The sequence below is a fragment of the Mobula hypostoma genome, chromosome 26 (assembly GCF_963921235.1).
Source record: "Mobula hypostoma chromosome 26, sMobHyp1.1, whole genome shotgun sequence".
NCBI lineage: Eukaryota > Metazoa > Chordata > Chondrichthyes > Myliobatiformes > Myliobatidae > Mobula > Mobula hypostoma.
In genome coordinates this window covers 19,638,437-19,657,465 of record NC_086122.1, presented here as the reverse complement: position 1 = coordinate 19,657,465, position 19,029 = coordinate 19,638,437, and the positions used below count along the sequence as shown (strand labels likewise).

General features: G+C 40.7%; 1 protein-coding gene across 1 annotated transcript in view; it reads right to left on the bottom strand.

Moving 5' to 3' along the window:
• Positions 1-19,029, bottom strand: part of csmd2 (CUB and Sushi multiple domains 2) — a 2,031,293-nt gene that overhangs the window by 393,806 nt on the left and 1,618,458 nt on the right. Inside the window, exon 22 of the mRNA XM_063033882.1 lies at positions 1,997-2,166. Within this exon, the coding sequence (XP_062889952.1) occupies positions 1,997-2,166 (170 nt within the window). The remainder of the gene's footprint in view (positions 1-1,996; positions 2,167-19,029) is intronic.

Here is a 19,029-nt window from a genome sequence, read left to right as displayed (position 1 = left end):
CTATTTATAACAGACTTCTGTGACCTTAGTGCAGGGGTATCCCAACCTGAGAGCTGGGAATTGTGTAGAAATCTATACAGTACCATTAGACTCTGAGACATCCACTGGCATGGTACAGTTGTTGCAGTACTTAGTGGAAGTCTAAGTTTCAGCCTTTGCCCAGTAATCCCAAGTTACTGTTCATTATATTTCAGAGCCAGGAAGATCCTCCAAAGTAAAAGATCTAGAGCATTTTTTGGCATCAGAAAGGAGATGAGACCTTCCATAGATTAGCCATTATCATACTGAATGGCGAGGCGAGCTTAAAGGACCAGATAGCCTAACCTGCTCTTAGATTCTTAGATTCTTGTGTTCTACGTTATGCTGTTGGAATAGAACAGTTGGAATTTTGTATTGGGCATAACCTGTGAAAGACATATACCTACTAAGACTGGGTGCAAAGTGGCTGTTAACCTTTCCTTCTCATAAATGAAATAAGTTTGCTATCAACCTGGAAATTTGCTACAAAGTACGAAATTCATGCATTATCAGTTTCCAATGACTTCCTGCATTAAAAACAAAAATACCTGCACTTCAGTAACCCATGAACTTTAATTGGGGTTAACACTTTCCACAGCTTCAATGCACTTGCATCCACTGTGTAAACAACCCATATCCATTGTCAATTGGAACCTTTAATGCAAAATGCACTGTGCGTTACCCTAACAGGTAACCATAATGACCCAGGAAAAATATGTTTTAAGATATAATGATTTAGATTTTCTAGCCCTTGTAATTGTAGTCAGTCCAGACTTCAGAAGAAATCTGTTTAAAAAGAATAAAAGGACTGTGTGGGATGTCTCTCCCCTCTTCTGAAGTTTTTAAGGAGGCCATTGGAAATCTGTGTATCCAAGAATAGCGATAGTAACAAAATTACTGAACAGACTGTCAGATTGGATGGCCACAGCTCATTAAGAACAACTAAAAAGCCAAGATCATATATATTGATTATTTTTACTATTTTAAAATAGTTGTAAATGCAGCTTTAAGGAAATGACAATTCAAACATATGCAATTATACTTCATAACTTTTAAGGTTGTTCAGGTATAATTCTATCTCTGAAGACTCTTAAAAACTCAACTATGCATCACTTAACCACTTTCAAAGAATAATGTGTACAAATTAGAAGTTCATGCCAAGTTTCTGATTCTGTTGTTTGCACTTTCAAGCCTTCAAGAATACAGCTAATGGGAAGGAAGAGATTCATTGACAGCACGGTCCAGATTTCCACCTTCACTTCACATGAGCAGATGCAGAAAGTGTTGGCAGATATATAAAGTGAAGGTGATTGCTGACATTTTTTTTTGTTGTCATTACCATTGTGAAGCCTGAGCTAATGCCTTATGATCTTCCCCATCTGCAAGGTTTCAAGAGAATTTAATTCATAGATAATTAGTAAGAATGTTTGCTCACTGCCACTGGTATCTGCCAAATCACCCACTGTTTTTTTTCTTCTGTGACTGAACATAACAAGTTGATTTTTTTTTCCAAATTACTACCAGCTGGTTCTCTGCAACCCATTGCCCAGCTGCTACATATTGAAGTATGTTGCTACTACCTCCTTATAGTTTCCTTACATTCAGCAACTTAAGAATCATGAAGCTTTTCTCCATTGTGCTCCCTGATATTTTGATTGAACTTGAAACCTGATAACATTTTAATACGAACTCTACATGTTTCAGTCTAACTGCTTCAGACTATCCTCGGCTTAAAGGAATCAAATCATTCTGAAATAAAGACTTTGACATAAGCTGGTAATCATAGTATGTCTCCTTAAAAAAGGTCGATTCTTCACAAGGAATGTCAGATTACAAAGCAATAAATGACAATAGCCAGCAAAAATATCAGCTGTCACTGTACATAAACATGATAATGAAATGAAGCTCTGAACTGTTATTTTGGTACTTTATAGAGAGTGCTGAGGTTGTAACGTTCTGGAGCACAGTGTGTACTTACTTTTAGAACATCTCCCTGCTGGAGCTTGAATGTCCGGGCTTTCAATCGTATTCCTTTACCTGGTTGTGTTTGGATGGAATAAATACATTCGTGGTTGTTGCTGTAATTAGCTGGGTAATTGGGTGAAAGAAGAATGCCTTCGTTTCCAGTCACAGTGGCTCCACATTCAGCTAAAACAAAAAATCAAAAGAAGCAATTTTGGAACTTAAGATCTGAGATTTTAATTTATTATGTTTGAATTGATAAGAAAGAAACAGGAAAACAATGAGTAACTATTTCACTATTATTAAGATACCTTTTTCCCTAATCTGCAGTAATAGGCAAAAGCCTTAGGCACATGTATATATAGCTAGGGTGTCGAAGACTTTTGCACAGTATTGTATTTGTCAACGTGGAGCAGAGAATGGGTTTGTCAACCTGGGGGAAGAAAGGATGACGGGATTTGCACGGGGTGTGAGACAGGTGGCAGAGAAGGAGTGCGAGGGTTAAGGGGGGGTAGGGGTTGTGACGTTGGTGCAGACACACCCAACCCTGAGACACCAGGCAAGGTCATTTGATTCTAAGCAACTGCTTTATTGATCATTACAGAATGTCTCTCCTGTCCTTCCAGCTCCCTTTCCCTTTTCCCAACATGATTCACCTCTCCCTGCCCCCTTCCCACTCTCAGCCCACAACAGCGACCCATATCAGAATCAGGTTTATCATCACTCACATATGTCATGAAATTTGATTTTTGTTACAACAGCAGTACAGTGCAATGCATAAAATTACTACAGTACTGTGCAAAAGTATTAGGCACCCTAGCTACATATGTATGTGCCTAAAACTTTTACATTGTCTGTAAGTCCTTAACCTGAATTGCCGCTATTGCATTTATGAAGTTGTCAGAAAAGTAGAATCCATTTAAGGAAAGTACAACATCAGGGTTGACTGTGGAACTTAGAATTAACTTGACTTGGCCTACTTAATGGAAAAACAGAATTAACCCACATGAAATGCTTCTCCAGTGGATTCTCAAATGAATCTCTGATATAACTACAGTATATGTGTCAGTAACTATGTTCCAGCCACTTTATCTATTTCTTGAGTCTCACTGAAGTGAACTTTAACTAAATCTAAGTAAGATGCATCACTGCAAAATTCTGTGAGAAGAAGTCAGGCACAGGACCCACAACGTGACTACTTAGCTGCCCTGTCATCAGAAGAGATTTTGTCAGGCCATGTTTAAGGTTGCACATTGACTGTTTTGCCATGCTCTGTGAGGACTGCATTGAAATTCAAGCATGTAAAATAGCTAAGAAAACCAGCTGGAATCAGTAAGGAGTATGATATTTCCAATCAATTCAAGTTAATGACTACTATTCCTACCAAGTGTAAAATTACTGTACATAGATATGGTTGCACAGTTTGTTATCACCTTAATTTCCTTCCAGTGAAGAACTGCCAGCTGAACTACTAACTCATGCATACTTCCAGAATTTTCTGTTTTTATTCAATGTTAATATTACAGTTCATAAATAGTCACTCTTTTAACAAAGCTTTAAAATGTTTTTTTTAAATGACAAGCAAGCCAGTCACACGGAACAAAATTGACGGGTTGGGACTGAAAAACTGTGATACAGTATCTCACAACATTCAAAGCGGTTATCAATATGCCTTCAGTAGTGAGGCTATTTATTCTGTTCTATGATCTATAACTTCGTTCTCTGCAGGAGAGTTATTTGACATGAATGAAAAATGGAGAGAGATACTTAACATGTGTCAAACAACATTTGGCAATCTTCAACTGTGTGCAATTTGGTTACATCTATTTCATGACTTGTCTTAGTCTCCAGCGTTCTGGCTGTGTTGAGTTTGTGTATTGGTGACCTCTGGGTATCAAGTCTGTCCCAGTGAGGAATAGATGCGTGTGTGCAGAAGGCTGTATTTACTGATGGGACATATGGTAGGTAATGGTGGAAACAGGTCATCTTGAAGATGGAAGAGACAGTAACTGAAAGTGTCAGCTGATTGATAGAGGAGAAGCTAGCTGGCAGGCAGATGGACAGTAGTGAAGTGGGAGAAGAATAAGTTTGACAACAGTCAGGAACAAAATAATTTGATAGTGCTGTGCTGTCCTTTGATGAAAGGGGTGAAATGTTAGAGTGGCAGAGACAATTTTGGGAGTGCAGGAGCTGGTCTAATTCAGCAATCTGTCTTCAGGCAATCAGAGATTATATTTCACAGTGAGGCAGGCTGTATTAGTGAAAGAGGTATATGAGAACTGACGGTGGTGAAGACAGAGCAAAGCCACAAGCTGCCAAAAGGATTTTGCAAATGGTATTGCAATCAAGTAACTCAGACATACCTCCTGCACTAACTATATCACTGCATATTTTAATATATTCCCTGCCAAGGATTGAACCTAGTTGATGAGTTTCTTCAAGCATTTAAAATATATGCTAATATCCTTCCTGCATCCTCCAAGCAGACCACAACCTCGCTGCGGGTTAAAGGCGAGCGTGCCTCAATGACCCAGAGAGCTATGCTGTCTGCAGTCAAACCTTTATGCTTTGGCTCTTGGTAGAATCACCTATGCCAATCAGATCAAAGGGTAGAGGCCAGACGAAGAGTCATCCACTGGTTGTCCAGATTTGAGGGTTCATTCAGCTCAGGACTAACAATCTTAACTGGCAAAATAAAACTGTTACAGAAACAGCGTTGAGGAATACTTCCACATCTGAGTGTGATGGTATTCCTGAGTCTCCACATGGGTCTTGAATGACTGACTGTAGTGAGAACCTAGAGGAAGCTTCTGACATGGTTAAGGAAGTCCTGAGCACCACCTGAGATGGAGGACCTTAATCGCTATCCTAAATGCCAGTGGCATAATGGGCAGTAAATAAGTTCCCCTTGTGTGTTTCCTGTATTAGTGCTCTTCAACCCTCCTCATGAACTCTCAAAGATGTACAGCTCTGGAGCACTGAAACTTCCACCATGTCAATGCTGACCTTTTTATCCACCTTGACTTGGGTAAGATAATGGAGAGGTGGGTTAGTATGTTTGCAGATGACACAAAGATTGGTGGAGTTGTGGATAGTGATGAAGGATGTCGTACTTTACAGTGGAACATTGACATGATTTAGCACTGGTCTGAGAAATAGCAGATGGAGTTCAACTCAGAAAAGTGGGAATCAGAGGGAATCATCTTAAATCATGATGAGCTGGAGTACAGAAAAAAAGGCAGAAAGCCTAGTAACATCTTTCCATCAATCTCCCTAATGTTTCCATCTCTATCACCATCCTTAGTTAAAAAACCTAGCTCTGACATCCCCCTTATACATTCCTCCAATCACCTTAAAATTATGTCCCCTCATATTAGTCATTTCCACCCAGGGAAAAGTCTCTGCCTGTCTATCTATCTTTGGCTCTCATCATCTTGTACACCTCTATTAAGCCGGCTGGTGGCGTAGTGGCATCAGTGCTGGACTGTGGGGCAGAGGTTCCGAAGTTTAAACCCAGTCGGCTCCCCCGCCAGCACGTTTTCCATCCATGCTGGGTTAAGAGCTGGTGATCTCTTTGAAAAAAAACTCACCCGGCAGAAGGCAATGGCAAACCACTGCTGTAACTTGCCTCTTATGTGAATTCCAACTATGTCACAACAGCGTGGGAGGAAGTCGTCCGCTACCTGGAAAATTCCAGATGCAACCTACGTTTACACCTCTATTAAGTCACCCCTAAAGAGCTCCAACACAACTGATTCCCTCTAATTTCTCCATAATCTAGTCCACTGAACAAAGGACCTGGCTCTTTGGAAAATAGAATTTTGTGGCCTAACACAAAACCAATGCAGGAATATCATGCAACATGCATTTTAACATGACTTGTAAAGATTCCTAAAAGCTTTTTAGCTTTTTTATTTTTACTTCTTGGGGACAGAGCACATCATCAAGCTTGGATCAAGCAGCATTTCCCTGATACATTCTTGGTGGTCTAAGTCTTTCTTTCCATGTCAATACCTGTTTCGCGTAGTGGCGAGCACAATGCCTTACAATACCAGCACACCGGGTTCAATTCCTGCCACTGGAAGGAGTTTGTACTTGCTCCGTGTGACTGTGTGGGTTTCCTCCGGGTGCTCCAGTTTCCTCCCACAATCCAAAGATGTAGGTTAATTGGCCATTGTTAATTGGCCATTGTAAATTGTTCTGTGATTAGCTACAATTAAATCGGAGGAATGCTGGGCATTGCAGCTTGAGGGGGTAGAAGGGCCTATTCCATGCTGTATCCGAATAAATAATAAATAAATAAATTCCAAATATGCCAAATGGGTTAACCAATATTGAAAAGAAACTATGATAATATGAGCTAATTAAGTATACAATAAAACATTAGTACAACTAATGAAGAATCAAAATATTAGTGACCACTACTTTGGAGTAAATGGCTATCACAGATCTGAAAAGTCAATTTGCTTCTAAGGCCCTAAAAAAAAGTTGACAGAAATTTGTCCCAAATTCAGTCGTGTGCCACATCCATCTACATTGTGGCATTTGTCACCATTGGACCTAATAAATTTGACATGCATACAGCTCTTGATGTTGTAAAAGTTGAGTAAGGGTTGAACCCTTTAATAAATAATTTGATATCACCACTATTTTTCATGTGTGTTTCTTCTCAATTAAGAAGCAAAATCATTGCTGTTATCTATTTCCTACAGGGCACTTTAACACTAGAAACAATCGAGCATATATTGTCTCAATTTCTCTCCCCTTGTTTTTGGAATATGGATATGTTATTAAATGGCTAACAAGTTAAACACAGCTCAGAACAGTACTGTACTTCCTGACTGCAATTATTTGAAAGCCACATCAGAATCTGAAATTGCCCTGGGTCCACTGGCCAGCGCTTGGCTCCGCTGACTACTGTCTCACCTTTGAGTCAATTGTAAGAGGGTCAGGGCTAGATGCAAGATTCCAATGAAATGGCACACAGTACCTGTACCTGTTGTCTGTTAGTTTCTTAAGGTTGTTACAGCCAGGAGTGGTAATGGGGACAAGCTCCCACTACCTGTTAAATGCTCCCAATGTTGTGTGCCTCAAGTAACCTCTGACAACTAAGTCCAGCTCCTGGCCTTCATGTGTGGCCCAGCTACTAAGCCTAGCAGAACCATTTCTACTGACAGGATAATGGGCAAAGGCGGGTTACTGGTGACTAATTGCTTCGGGCAGATGGAACTCGTCAGCTGTGGTTGGCAGCTCATCTAGGAAAAGGAAAACTCTGATCTCAAATCTTCATCTGCCTTGCAGCTACACCCACTCAGAGGGTAGTCTTTGGAAATAAACTCCAAGGGAAAAGTCCAGAGCTGGAGTCTCCAAGACAGTCCTGCATAGAGTTCCATGCTGACTGGCAGCTCCTGCGTTGCCACTGGTGCCAAACTGTATCGGTCTCTGCCGTTCCTTTGGGTTCATCACATGCATGGAGAGGGGTGGCTTGCTACATGGGTAACAGCTTGCTCTCCATATTGTATTGCCCGGGCTTGCATATCTGGGACAAAATATCTATGGGCACCCCTGACTGATTGAGACCTCACCCACTGTTTGTGCAATCTGTATTAGCAAAAGGCAAATCTATTTCCTGCTTTATCTTTGCTTTAGTTTACACTTTATATTTCAACTATTTTCTAACACTGAATATAAGGTAACAGATTCTAGAGAATACAAAGCAGTAGTTCGATTGAGTGGCTCTGACAGTACTGTAATGGATGAATAATTAGCCGCCATCAGCAGCATTTCAGACTACATTGAGTTGGAATCAAGACTCATTATTGTTCCCCATTCAAAATTATTCCTTCATTTCCATGGAGACATCAACACAAGCCATCCTTCTAAGCAGCCTGTGGTATAAAGCCTGTTCACCCTTTCACCTCAGAAAGGAACAAAGCATTAAAAGAAGAATTTGGTTTCAAAGTCAAATTTTGCACCTTTGGTAAGGTCCCCTCCAAATCAATGCAAGCAGATTAAATCAAAGAAAACTGTATTGCCACCAAAAGAGTGTATGGGGTCTTCCTTTTTGTTAAATTTAAAATGGCTTCTCCTGTTATGTTATACTGAGGAATGCTGAGACAGTCTCTAACTAGACAGTTGCTTGGGTTATCGTAGATAGCAGGGTGCTATTAACCAATGGGTGGTCATGTATCGTTTTGTTTTCGGATCCAATGCTGTATCATATGACTGTGGACGGGGTTTTGGCGGGGAGTCGGAGGAAAGACGGGGAGGACGGCAGACGGGGTTTTTGGGGGGGAGTCGGAGGAGAGACGGGGAGTCAGAGGAGAGACGGGGAGGACGGTGGAGAGACGGGGAGTCGGAGGAGAGACGGGGAGAGACGGGGAGTCGGAGGAGAGACGGGGAGGACGGCGGACAGGGGTTTTTGACGGGGAGTCGGAGGAAAGACAGGGAGGATGGCGGAGAGACAGGGAGTCGGGGGAGAGACAGGGAGCCGGAGGAGAGACGGTGGGGGGGGGGTCGGTGGAGAGATGGGGGGGGGTCGGTGGAGAGACGGGGGGTCGGGGGAGAGACGGGGAGTCGGAGGAGAGACGGAGAGTTGGGGGAGAGACGGGGAGTCGGAGGAGAGACGGGGAGGACGGTGGCGAGACGGGGAGGACGGTGGAGAGACGGGGAGTCGGAGGAGAGACGGGGAGGACGAAGGAGAGACGGGGAGTCGGAGGAGAGACGGGGAGTCGGAGGAGAGACGGGGAGTCGGAGGAGAGACAGGGAAGACGGGGGAGAGACGGGGAGTCGGAGGAGAGACGGGGAGTCAGGGGAGAGACGGGGAGTCAGAGGAGAGATGGGGAGTCGGTGGAGAGACGGGGAGTCGGAGGAGAGACGGGGAGGCGGAGGAGAGACGGGGAGGCGGAGGAGAGACGGGGAGACGGAGGAGGGACGGGGAGGACAGTGGACGTCTGGAGAGGCTCCGGTCGATCACTCCGGGTGGTCCCGAGCCGTGAGTCGACAGGATCCGGGTGGTCGTCTGGAATCGATTGAGCTCCAACGGTTGTGCATGAAGAACTTGGACTTTGCTAAGTGTTGGCGCCTTTTTTTTCATTACTTTCCTCTCTGTATCAAATTTATATTAATATCATACAATTAGTAATATCTATAAAGTGTATTTGTTAAAATTTACTGGGTGTGCTGGCTGATGATTGATGTTTGGGTTTGATTCTGGCGGCGACCGACACTGTGGGGAGTGTTGAGGCAGGTGCTGGGCGGGATTTCCCCTAGACATATACGAGCCAATATAACGGGATGTTACAAGAGTAACAAATAAATTTAATCCATAATCATAAATTTTAATCCATCATTGTTGGAAACATTACATTTGTCCAGTAGTGAACTTACACTGAATACTAGCCTTTACGTCATAAAATTGTACATGGACCTCACCTATTTAAGTAAGAAAATGAATAATGAACCATTTGTCTGGAAATTGCTGGAGTCTATAGGAAAGGAGTGAGTGATTGAGCATCTTAAAAATGTGCTGTTATTTAGTGACAGCTGACTTGTAATGCACAACAAAACTGACAATTTCTTTTAAAGAGACGTCTAATGTAAAGGACACAGGAAGAACTATGACAGCTAGTTAAAGGGACATTAAGGAGCATTTGGTGAAGTCCCTCATCAGAGAATACTTGCAAGGCTTGAGCCTTATAGGTTAATGAATAAATTATTCAACCGTGCAGCATATTGACCAATAGGTAGGAGAAATAGAGGAGAGGTAACGGACAGGTTGTGAAAGATTTGTGTTCGGTTGCAGGTTTTTTGTAATGCCTCAGATGACCAGATAAAATTTCATGTATACAAATTGATGAATGGAACATTAGTCACTGTAGCTTAAATATGAAAGATGTCCAGAAGATTAATTTAACGTCTGAAGGTTCAAAGTTCAAAATAAATGTATTATCAAATTACTATGCTCCTTTGAGATTTATTTTCTTGCAGGCATTTACATGAGAAAAGAAATACAATAGAATTTTACGAAAAGCTCTGCAGAAACTGTCAAAACTTGATAAAAAACCAAAGTGCATGATATATTGCGGAAATAAAAATAATACTGAGAACATGAGTTAGAAGGAGTCATAGTCATAGAACACTACAACGGACAACCAGGCCTTTCAGCCCATCTAGTTTATGCTGAACTACTATTCTGCCTAATCTCATTAACCTACATCTGGACCATAGCCCTCCATACCCCTATTTATGAGTACCAATTTCTCTTAACTGTTGAAATCAATCCTGCATCCACCACTTCTGCCAATTCATCTTCGCCTTTGATTCGGCCAACAACAGTGGTGTCGTCAGCAATAAATGAGGCATTGGAGCGGTTGCTAGAGACACAATCATAAGCATAAATTGAGGAGAGCTGCGTTTAAGCGTACAGCCCTGTGAAGGACCTGTGTTGATGTTGTTGCTAATCCATACTAAATAGGATTTGCCAGTGAGGAAATTGAGGATTCATTTACACAGGGAGATACCACCCAGGTCTTAGAGCTTAGTGATGACTTTCAAAGGCATGATAGTGTTGAAAGTCTGACAACTTGGTTTTAGACTATGAGGTGATCTTAAAAAGAATATCAGCGAACCATCTTAGGTAGTGAGAAGTTAGAACTTGAAAGCCCAGGTACAAAGATCTTTGAAATGCTAATGTCAGGTAATCAAATGAGCTAATAGAATTATGGCCTTTATATGTAAAATACAAACAGTAAAATTCATGCCAGAGATGTACAAAACCCTGATTCAATAGTACCCTGTACTTATAACTCAGTTCCAGTCTTTGTACCTTAAGAAGCATAGATTGGCTTAGAGCATTTGAATCAGAATGAGTCAGAATCAGGACTATTATCACTGGCAAGTGTCATGAAATGCGTTAACTTAGCAGGAGGATTTCAGTGCAATACATAATATAGAAGAAAAAAAGTAAAACTAAATAAATAAGAAAATCAATTACAGTATATGTATATTGAATAGATTAAAAATTGTGCAAAAACAATATATATTAAAAAAAAGTGAGGCCATGTTTATGGGTTCAATGTCCATTTAGGAATCGGATAGCGGAGGGGAAGAAGCTGCTCCTGAATCGCCAAGTGTGTGCCTTCAGGACTCTGTGCCTTCTACCTGAGAAACAGTGAGAAGAGGGCATGACCTGGGTGCTTGGGGGGGGGGGGGGGTCCTTAATAATGGACGCTGCCTTTCTGAGCCACTACTCCTTGAAGACATCCCGGGTACTTTGTAGGCTAGTACCCGAGATAGAGCTGACTAAATTTACAACTCTCTGCAACTTCTTTCTGTCCTGTGCAGTAGCACCACCCACGCCCCCCCCCCACGATACCAGACAGTGATGCAGCCTGTCAGAATGCTCTCCAAAGTACTTCAAGAGGTTTTAGAGTGTTTTTGCTGGCAGTTCAGATTTACCAGAATGATATTGGACTCTACGCATTATATCATGAATACAAATTAGAATCAGGTTTATTATCGCTGACATCTGTCGTGAAATCTGTTTTTCCATGGCAACAGCAAGACTTAAAAATTAATTTAAGCTACAAGCATAAGTAAATTATACAAAACAATAAAATGTTCATGGGCCATTTAATAATCTGATGGTTGAGAGGAAGAAGCTGTTCCTAAAATGTTGAGTGTGGGTCATCAGGCACCTGCACCTCCTCCCTGAAGAGGTTATGTCCTGGACGAAGATCTTTAATGGAGGATGCCACCATCTTGAGGCAGCATCTGTTAATATTGTCCTCAATAGTGGGGAAGGTTTACTGGGACAGACCTGGCTGAGTCCATAATCCTCTGTGGCCTCTTTCAGATCTGCACACTGGAGCCTTCATACCAAGCTGTGACGCAACAAGTCAGAATAGTTTCCAGAAATTTTACAAGGATCTTCAGTGACATACCAAACCTCCTCAAACTCGCCCACAAAGTAGAGCCACTGGTGTGCTTTCTTCAGGAACACCAACGTGCTGAGCCCAGAATAGACCCGTTGAGGTGTTGTCATCCAGGAAGATGAAGCTCGTCAACATTTCCACTGCTAACCTACAATGACTAGAGATGCCATTGACTATTCCATTAATAATAGTGTATTGATAGGTGGACTGACCAGCTTATAACATCATGCATATTTAGAACACACAGGCCGAGAGCTGACAATACTGCAAATGAGCTGAACATACCTCCATGGTGTATAATGTATACACCTCAGATAATTAGCAATTTAACTATATTTCATGTTGATATTTGCTTTTAAACAAAACTTCTGTGAATACACTTTGCATTGAAACATAACCCAGAATTCATTATCTTCTAGATGTCACGATGGCAACTGTGAACAATGTTACCTCAGGTGACATCCTCTAGATGGTCTGTGAAACTGCTTTGTTCACTTCTCCTTTATCTTCTTTTTCTTTTAAATCTGCTACAGTTGTAGCCTGTAATCTACAGTTTGAAGGTGTGTTTTCAGGCCAATTGAGTGTTCTGACGCTTTATTGTTTCTGAGGCAATTCCCAGTGGCGAGCAGCCTTGAGTCCAAGAAGACTAGAGTCAGGGCACAAGCCCATTATGGACTCCATTTCTCTCTGACCCTGGCAATTAAAGCATACAGGAAGATTGAAACATTGAGGCACGTGCATTAGGCCAGTGGGTGTTCAGCACCACCTACCAGTCTCTCGCTTGCTGTTTTCGGAGGATGGTACCGAATTTCTGGGTCTGCGGTATATGAATCGACTCTTTCAATTTAATGCTTTTTATGTTCTGTGTTTTCACTCGTTCTTTCTTGTTGCTGTTTGCATGATTTGTTTGTTGTTTTTACATGTGGGCATTGTTGTTTTTGTTGCCGTTTGCACAATTTGTTTGTTTTTTGCACGTGTAGGGGTTTGATGTTCTTGTTGCTTTTTATGCAATTTGTTTTTTTGCGCATGGGGGGGGTGTTGGTGTTTTTCTTTGAATGGCTTCCCTGGTTTTCTTTGACTTGTGGCTGTCTGGAGAAGAACTTGAATTGTTTTGTGCTATTCTTAGGCATGACAATAAACTGCTGGTCATCCTAACACTGGTTATGCAAGTGGCATTATTAGCAAAAAAAAACTGTTCAATGGTGAAGCATCATTGAGTTTGCCATATTAAAATGCACATTGTCACTTTTCAGTATAATGTTGAACTGCTACAAGCAGCCACAGCAGCCCCTAAAGGCAATACTATGACACAAGTGACACTCTTCAGGGAGAGGGGCGTGTTCCTATTGTATTGATGGAACAAACAATGATGGGCATTATGGGAGTGCAGTCAATAGTGCTGGGTTCGATCCTGAGGTGCAGTGTTCACTATCTGGAGTTTTCACTTTCTCTCTGTCACCACATGGGTTTCTTCTGGGTACTCTGGCTACTACCTAAATACTATAGACATGTGGGTTGGTAGTTTAATTGACCACTACCAATTGTATTTAGGTGGTAGAATTAGGGGATATTAGTGTGTGAACAGGATTGCTCTGCAAAACAGCATGGACATGATGGGCTAAGTGGAGTCCTTCCTTTTTATAAAAAGGTTCAGGAAGAGGTGGGACCATTCTTCCAGGGAGCTGAAGCATGCTGGTGAAGAACAGTGCCTGAAAGAGGAACACATTTTGTTCAAGAGTGTTAGAAAAAACTTGCAAGACTACATGCAGATAGTCTTGTCAGAAAGTTGCCAGGGGTTCCTAAATCTAATCTCCTGATGGCAAAATGTTCGGGAACTGCAGTACAGGAAAATGCCCATGACCACTCCACCTGCTCCTGTGCTCTGAAATAGTACATATTGACTCCTCTTCTTGAATACAGAATTTATGTGACCTCCCTAACAGAGCTTTGATCAGCCAGCAGCATGATATGGCAGAGATCAAAGGCAGCAGCATATATTCACCTGAGGCTAAGTCATATGACCCTAATCTCTATGTACAAACAGAGTCAAGGCACTCAAACACGAGCACAAGAGATCCAGCAGCTGCGGAAAATTTTAAGACACACACGCACACACACACACGCACGCACGGAGCTGGAGGAACTCAGCAAGCCAGGCAGCATCTGTGGAGGGGAATAAACATCTCATATTACATCTGGGTAGCCTCCAGTTTGATGGCATGGATATCAATTTCTTCCAATTTCTTCAAGTAACCATTCTGGTTATCCTCTCATCCCTTCTCTTCTCCTTAGCTGCCCATCACTTCTGTCTGGTTCCCTTCCTCCATCTGTTTTTCCCATGGATCACTGTCCTCTTTTATCAGATTCCTTCTTCAGTCCTTTATCTCTTCTACCTATCCCTCCCAGCTTTTTATTTCATCACCTCTCCCCTCCCCCAGTCAGCTTCTCACTCACTTGGTCTCACCTGTCAGCTACCAGCTTGTATATCCTCCTCTCACTCCACCCCAGCCTTCTTTACTCTGGCTCTGCCTCCCTTTTCCATTCCAGTACCGATGCAGAGTCTCAGCCTAAAACGTTGACTGTTTATTCCTTTTCAAAAGCATTCATTATGCTTCATTTGAGCTCAGTGAGCTCACGGAAGTAAAATAACGAGGTTTGATTGCCGGCGTTCAGGGTAAGCAGGTTAGCAGACCTGGTCATTGGAAAAAATGGGAACCAACAACTGTCATTGTATAGGTTGGTGGGTTTGAAGTTTCCCATCCAGATAAAGTTGGCACGCTGTGCTACATTTGGAGAGTTTTATGCCAGAGAAGAACATCTTGGGAGAATAAATAGAGCAAAAGTTTCTGAACAGGCACCAGGCGTATCAGAAATTGCTCTTTGCCAGGTTAAACTTATTTTCAACAGTAGAACACTCTATTTAGTTTAAGTTGACTGGACTGCAACTCTACAGTGATTATATTCCAAGCAGTACAAAATTTTTTGAGCACCGGAGAGAGCAGTAGATTTACTTCCCTTTCATCAAAACTTTAATGTGCTATAAACATTTCCAGCAATTTTATAATGGGGCTTGACAGGGAAGATATTTTCCCAGGCTGGAGTGTCTGGAATCAGTAATCAGACCTTCAAAAAGAAAAACAAGTTGACCATTTAGGATAGAGATGAGAAGAAATTTATTCACTCAAGGGTCATGAACTTTTAGTACCCTTCTACTCAAGAGGACTACGGACACAAACTCAACAAGCTGTGACTGCAACGGATAAATCTTTGGATATCAAGAAAATCAAGTGATATGGTGTCAGTATAACAAAATGTCACCGATGTATTAAATGATAGAGCAAGTGGAAGAGTTTAAGTCTGAGTGGCCATGGCTGGCTTTTGTTTCTACTAAAATATAGTGGCTAATTATTGGCAATAGTCTCATTTCAGTTCTAGCACAACAGCGTTACAACAGCATATGGAATATTATAAATGAGGAAGAATTTCTTCAGCCAGAGAGCAGTGAATCTGTGGAATCTGTTGCCACAAGCAGCTGTGGAGGCCAAGTCACTGGGCATACTGGAGGCAGAGGTTGATAGATTTTTCATTAGTCGGGGCATGAAGGGATACAGGGAGAAGGCAGCAGATGGAGGCTGAGAGGAAAAAAGGATCAGCCATGATGAAATGGTGGAGCAGACTCAATGGGCCACATGGTCTATTTCTCCTCCTATATCTTATGGTCTTAAGTTGGAAACACGAAGTATGAGTAAACAATCTAAGAAATGCTCAGTAACTCAGGTATGTCTGTGGAGACGGAAATATAGTTAAGAGTTTAAGGTTGGTAACATTTTGTGAGAAATTAGATGCTTTTAATAATATTTGTCTGGACACTTAATTCTGCAATTATTGTAAACATTAAATAGGCATTTTTGTTCATAAATGTCTAGTAGTGCAGCAGAACGCTTGCTTATAATTGGAGAAAATAGTTAGCAATAAACAGTCTAAATTACTGACACAAGAAAATTTGTTATATTATTGCCCATCATTTAGGCAATTCAGGGCTTCATGGATAGAGTTATGTGTTCATACTATTAAAAATATCTTTCCCTTCAATAAGTTAAACGTTGCCCACATACTTCAGATGTATTACCTTGTCTTAGAAAAGCCTTTCAATTCAACCAAACATTTACAGATAGTGGCTACTTATCTTTAATGTGAATTCTTTCTGGAGCTGTTCCATTTTGGAAGATACTTAAGATATACACAGAACATTATGTACAGTAATCACATAAAAATTCTTTGTGTAAATTTAATAAAATCACATTTGTATCAAAGAGTTTAATATCTTGTTCCTTAGAGACTGAGGGATGGAAATAAATTTATAAAACATGAGTGGAGATGTGATTTATTCAATTCAAGATAATGAGTGAATAGATTATGCTGTAAATCTCTGATCTGAAAGAGGACAGGATATTCATAGGAGATGCTTTCAACTTTAGAAGGGGTTCTCCTTTCACAGTGTTAGCTGATTTGCAGAAGAATTTGTCATCTAAAGCAGGGACCATTGATTCTTTCAACAGATTCTGGACAAACATCTGCTGTTTAAGACTAAATCTGAAGTCAATGGACAAACTGCATAGATTAAGAGCAGTAAAACTGAAGCAAAGAGGAAAATGAACAGCCTTTGTAGAAATCTACATTATTATTAGGACATCAACATAATGAGTGTTAATGTAAGGAGACACCACCTATTGCTGCACCATCCTGCTTTCAATTCTTAATTCTATTTCCAATAGTTTGACCCCTATGTGATTTTGACACCCATTATTTTGTCAAGATAATTATTCCTCTTTAATAAGTTAACTCAGATTTTTGTTAATGGTACGAAGCTGCAAAATTAAATTGCTTATCACTATTTTTAAAGGAGATACTCACTCACAAAATAATTTTACTTGAATGAGGTCATGCCAGAGATGAATTCTGAGTGAAATTATGCAAATTACAAAACTACTTCAGACCGCTCCAAGTACAATTCACACTAGAGTGCCTGACATTTTCCTTGCATCTGGAGTCGATCAAATTATGCAATTGTTCATGCAGCATATCATGGGATCCACATTTCTTCTAAATAAGATTAGAAATGTCCTATGCTGTTGCTCACATGGGCCATTTTAGTCAAACAAGATGCACCATGCTACCTTGTTACATTTTCATTGTTTATAGAACCATGGTGCCAACACTAGCAGTCCAAACTAGGGACTTCAGATGTGGCTACAGGCTGCTTAAACATATTCCAAAGTTTATAAGGTGAGCATTTTCTTCAGTATTTAGCTACTGCAGTATATATTTGATGAGAGCTCAGTAATCATATAGCAGTGTATTTAATACTTCAGGAAACTTTCAGTAATATTGTAATATTTTAAATATATTGTTTCATTAAGCAATCTTGTTTGTTTACATAATTTGTTACAGGTTATATGTTTACGTGAATGGCATAGGTCATTACGCTACCACATCATATACCGTATGTGCGTGTCTCACTAAAGAAAAGTGATCCTGAGCTCACATGTTGTCCTGAGATCCTGTGTTCTACTTTTATTAGTTTCTGAAGCTATAGAACACAACAGTGTCAATAAGGATGTTTTAAAACAAACCTAACATGGCTACTTACATGTCGAAGCACATGATTTTTTTCTTCGCAAGAGGTGAGAGACAGTCAAGTTTAAAAAAAGGCAGAAAATGGACAAAATTCACAGGTTCAGAAAAAGCGAGTACCAGCTGATAATATTAATCAAATTTTTTAAAAACTGCTGAAATGCTGGCTACATCAGAAAAAAAGAGGCATTTGAGGGCACAACAGATAACTGGATGATGTATACTGAACAAATTGAGCAGTATTTTAAAGCAGCTGAACAGCTAATGAAAAGCAAGAGACAATGTTATGGAGTATAAGAAGGAGAAAAGCATACAATTTACTTAGAACTTTAACTGTTCCAACCAAACCAGCCAAAATGAGCTTTGCTCATATCATGAACATATTACTGGAACATCTAGAACTGGAACCATTATTAATTGTAATACACTTTAGGTTTCATAAGTGGAAACAAAAGGAAGAGGAGTCCATTTCAGCTTACATGACTCAAATTTGAAGAAGTTGTCTAAGCATTGTCAATTCAGTGTTGGGCTTAATGAGACACTGAGAGATAGATTACCTTGTGGAATCTTACAAGGAACCATTCAAAAATGTGTCCTAATTGAACCACAACTCATATTTAAAAGAACAGTTGAAATCACTGTATCAATAGAAGCAGCAGCCAGAGACATCATCGATTTGTGGTCAGCAATGAAAGTGAACATGAACAAAATTGTGAGGACTAAACAGAAAACTAACTGGCCGAACAAACTGTGGTACCATTGTGTCAGAGGCTCATGTGTGTCAGATCAAAGTGGGTTTAAGGGTGAAACTTGCAGAATATGCAACAAAATAGGACACATACAAAGAGCATGTTGGGCAGACAAAAATAAATGGACTGCATAGGTAAGAGAAAAAGAGAAAAAGTAAAGTTGCAGTCTGAAAAAGAGCACTCATCTGCATGGTGTTGAAAAATCTGATAATGATGAGAGTGACACAGGACTGATTAGCTTTGAGATGTACAGAGTGAAAACTAACAAGAGACAAGCAATATGGCTTATACCAAAAGTGAATGGCAAAATAATTAAAATAGAATTGGACACTCATCGGCCATACAGTCATTCTACAAAGTGAGTTTGAGCAGTACTTCGAAGATACTGAACTGAAGAACTGAAGCCTACAGATATCCAACTAAGAACGCATACTGGAGAAAGGATAAATCCTGTGGGAATGACATTTGTAAGTGATATACAACAACCAATAAGCCACATTGAGCTTGAGAGTGGTAAAAGCATGAGGGCCAGCATTGTGGAGCTTGATTGGCTGAGACAACTCCAACTTGGCTGGAGATTCAGCCATCAATTTCATGATACATCCCCTGCAATGGAGCCAACTGAAAGTGAATAAGGAAAGTACCGCGTTCAAGGATGGCTTTGGAAACTCAAACATATCAAGGGTAAAACGATGTTAAATGAAATTGCCAATACCAGGTTTAACATCCAT